The sequence below is a fragment of the Epinephelus lanceolatus genome, chromosome 13, assembly GCF_041903045.1.
Source record: "Epinephelus lanceolatus isolate andai-2023 chromosome 13, ASM4190304v1, whole genome shotgun sequence".
Classification (NCBI taxonomy): Eukaryota; Metazoa; Chordata; class Actinopteri; order Perciformes; family Serranidae; genus Epinephelus; species Epinephelus lanceolatus.
In genome coordinates this window covers 42,837,583-42,841,156 of record NC_135746.1, presented here as the reverse complement: position 1 = coordinate 42,841,156, position 3,574 = coordinate 42,837,583, and the positions used below count along the sequence as shown (strand labels likewise).

General features: G+C 37.4%; 1 protein-coding gene across 1 annotated transcript; it reads right to left on the bottom strand.

The window, feature by feature from the left end:
* Positions 1-327: 327 nt before the first annotated feature.
* On the bottom strand, positions 328-3,147 carry LOC144466490 (uncharacterized). The gene is made up of 10 exons (XM_078173550.1): positions 3,131-3,147; positions 2,743-2,884; positions 2,099-2,414; positions 1,912-1,994; positions 1,687-1,739; positions 1,451-1,490; positions 1,306-1,373; positions 1,114-1,206; positions 664-977; positions 328-521 (listed from the first exon to the last, which is right to left on the bottom strand). The coding sequence occupies exons 1-10, from the start codon at positions 3,145-3,147 to the stop codon at positions 328-330; spliced, it is 1,320 nt and encodes a 439-aa protein (XP_078029676.1).
* Between the last annotated feature and the right edge of the window lie 427 nt (positions 3,148-3,574).

The window sequence follows — 3,574 nt, the reverse complement described above, 5'->3', positions numbered from 1 at the left end:
GATTATTACATAAATACATATAAAAAGAAGAAAATCACATCATTATAAATATGTTACCTGTCAATTCCTGTAGAGCATCCAATGAAGCAGCATTCTCAATCTGAAAGATATATAAAAAAAAGGGGGGGGGGGCATAAACACTCCAGTAAATAACTGTATGTACTGTATATCCTTGCTTATTTTTTATTCAGTGACATACATAGCATGGTGTAACCCTACCCTATGAAAAACTAATAAATGAAGCCAATTCTGTGTATGCAATATTGGAAGTAAACATTATCTTAAAACACTGCAGGATGTAAAACTCTGCCCTATCACACTGTAGCCTTATGCTATTCTCACCTCTTGCAAAGCTTTCCCTATTTCTTCATCAGTTATTAAATTAACTGTTGATTTGAACGAAGGCTGGCCGACAAGATAATGTACAAGATCATCTGACAGGAAATGGGGTCCTGGACCTCCATGTACAACTGACACTGCGATCATCTTTCCTGCCAGGTAGTATTCATCCTCCCTAACAGCTGTGAATGAATTCATATTGCAAAATTAAAACATACATTATATACTTTAAGATATTGCAGAAAAAGCATATGCCATGGGAAATATATGTTTAATGATCATTAACCAACCATTAGTATAGTACACATCTAACCCTATGCATACCATTTGCATTGTAGACCAAGAACCGATGTCCTTCTGGTCCATCAAAAATGGGCCGGTCTTTCAGGTGTTTCATTAGCAGAGTTAAAAACTCTTGTCTTGGACCACCTGTGTCAATTCCCTCCTCAGGAACTCCAGCATCATCAGTAAATCTGACCAGCATGTCACAGGTTTCAGAATATGTTGTACGCTTGAAACCTCTGACTGCTCCATCCCAAACATTAGCTCTTGAGATGCTGAACCTGCTGACTCTTTTGTGATCAATAGGAAGTGACAAGTTTGCAACAATGTCAGGTAGTGTAATGTTCATCTCCTCCCTGTAATGACAAAAGTGATCTAATTAATAGATATTCCAGACAGTGCACAATTTGCCACTTTTACAAAAATTATTTAAATGCCAGAAATATTGCACAATGAAAACACTAGAATGCCATAGTCAAAAGCTAATTTTACACTGCCGTGTGTTGGAAATTCTCCACATTGACTGCAACCAGCTCCTCCTCCTCCTCTTCCTCCACACCTGGTGCATACAGGTCTGTGTATTTACTGTTGGGAACAATTTCCATGTCAAAACATCTTACTAACAAATTTCTTCCCCATGAGTTAAATTAAAATTATGTGAGTCACTGATTTTTTTTTTCTTACCTGTAGCAAGAAGTCTTGTCTGGATTTGTTTCAGGTGGATCCATATCATCAGTATCAGATATTACTATCTGAAAAACAAATTAAAATGTCAAAACAACAATATTGAAAGTAAGATACATCAGGCTGCTGTAGTCTGCCTTATTACCTGTCCAGGCTGAATTGTTGCTGAATGTCCCGGTGCATCTCTGAAACATGATAAAAATTATAAAATTATTAAATTAATTAGTACTGTCCTTCAGGCCTACAATAGTCATCTAAGAATAGACATTACGAATACAGCCAAGATTCCTATTGGTTGATTACCACTAGAAAAGACCTCTCATTAAACCTGTTATTTATTTATTTGTTCCTGACAAATGCTAGATGCCAAAATGTACCTACCTTTCTTCTTTAGGTTTGTGTTTGGGAGTACTCTGGTTTTGTGGTTCAAAAACCTGAGAGGAAATGCATAAATTGTAATAAAATTTTTAATAGCTTCCATAATTGTTCCCTTACCACATACAGTATATATCAATGGTGAAAGGTTGTCAGTATTGTCATAGATAAATCAATAAATACATTCATACATAAATAAGTATTAAAAAAATAAATAAATAATTGATGTACCACAGTGTCAGCTCGATTGAATTCAGCTGTGCTCCTTGATGCAATGACAATTTCAGAATCAGAGTGTGAGGTATCATCCACTGCTGTAAAAACAAAAAATTCAACAGATTATGTAGATACTGTACATGTATCCTACAGTAAAGTATCTAAAATATGTAAAAAATATTGAATCATGAGATCCACTAACCTCCTTTAAAGTGTGTTTCTAGGCAAATGAAAAAGGTAATCCTGGAATATGGCTTTCCTAGTTCCTTTTTATACTCTGCCAATTTGAATGGCTTTTCTGACCCAGGCACATGGACCACCTCTGAGCAGTCTGGATACAAAAGGACGTACGGTCCTTCTTGCATGTCCTTGTTAAATTGTCTCATTTTCTGGACAGCTTGTTTCAGTACATCAGATGCTGCTACCTGTGGATCCACAAATAACGGGAGTGTTTTCCCTCTTAGAGGTTTTAAAGCAGTTTCATCAGTTCCATCTGGCACCATCAATCCGATGTTTATCTAGCAAAATAACACAGATAAGATTAATTTTATGTATTATGCACAGGTAAAATAAAAGATTATACATACATACGTACATATACATACATCAGTGTTTCCCATAAATTATGCAGAATGTGGTGTCTCTCCATGGTCTAATTTGTGCTACCAGTTTCACAGTGAGTCGAATATGTCTATACACTCAGATGCCTCCGTCAAAGATATATATATATATATTTTAATTTACTTTAATCTGTACGATGAATCAACTATGATACTGATACACTTCTGAGTCATCTCGAGTCAGATAGTCAAGTACTGATAAGCTAAGACAGTCAGTACAACTTACCTGGACGTGTTTTCTTTCCTTAGCCCTGTGTCTTCCTTTCGGCCCATAGTTAAATGACTGACGCTCTTTTGACTTTGAGCTTCTGTACTCCAGGAACTGTTTGTAAGATGGGCAAGGTTTTTCTGCTGAAATAAACAAAGTTCTGTTTCAAAATAGAAACTTAGCAGCCGCTGACCAATAGCACTATTCACTTTCATTTACAGACTTAAGATAGCTAGTGTTATGCTGCACTTACTTTGTTTAGGGTTGTCCGGCTATTGAGATGTCCCCCGTCCTTCCGTCTGGTCGGCACCATTTAAAAACTCTAACGACTGACCACACGAAAAACAAAACCGTGTTAATCGGCTCATGTGTTTGCCACAAAACGGGCAAAACATGACTTGGTCACTGTCCATCTCCGTCCATTGACATCAACAACTCGAATTGACCCGCTCCCGTTATCACTTCCAGGTCAACCCCGGATTTGGGACGTTCCCTTTCCGGTAGATTGTATTTGTAAAAGTGTTTCGCGTCTTGTTAATTTGTTTTCTGAAATGTAAGTTTGTTTCGGGACTTGTAAATGTGTTATGGTAATGTAATTTTGTTTTATGATATGTAAAAATGTTTTCCAAAATGTAAATTTGTCTCAAGCTTTGTAAAAGTGTTTCACATTTTGTAAAGTTGGTTTGCACCTCCTGGCCACTGTACCGACCTGAGTAAGCCCGAAGGGTCGAGTCGGTTTGGGCCGGCTAATTAAGTTAACTGGGCGGGCTGAGTCGGGCTCGGACAGCGGAGAGAGAGAGAGAAAAACAAAGAAAAAAAGTGTGTCTGTATGTCAGAGAAGCGCACTATG

Excerpts from the sequence above, each read along its gene's own strand:
- LOC144466490 (XM_078173550.1), bottom strand. Across the intron at positions 1,995-2,098 it reads AGAAACACACTTTAAAGGAG|CAGTGGATGATACCTCACAC; the intron begins GTTAGTGGATCT and ends TTGTTTTTACAG. Across the intron at positions 1,740-1,911 it reads TCAATCGAGCTGACACTGTG|GTTTTTGAACCACAAAACCA; the intron begins GTACATCAATTA and ends ATTTCCTCTCAG.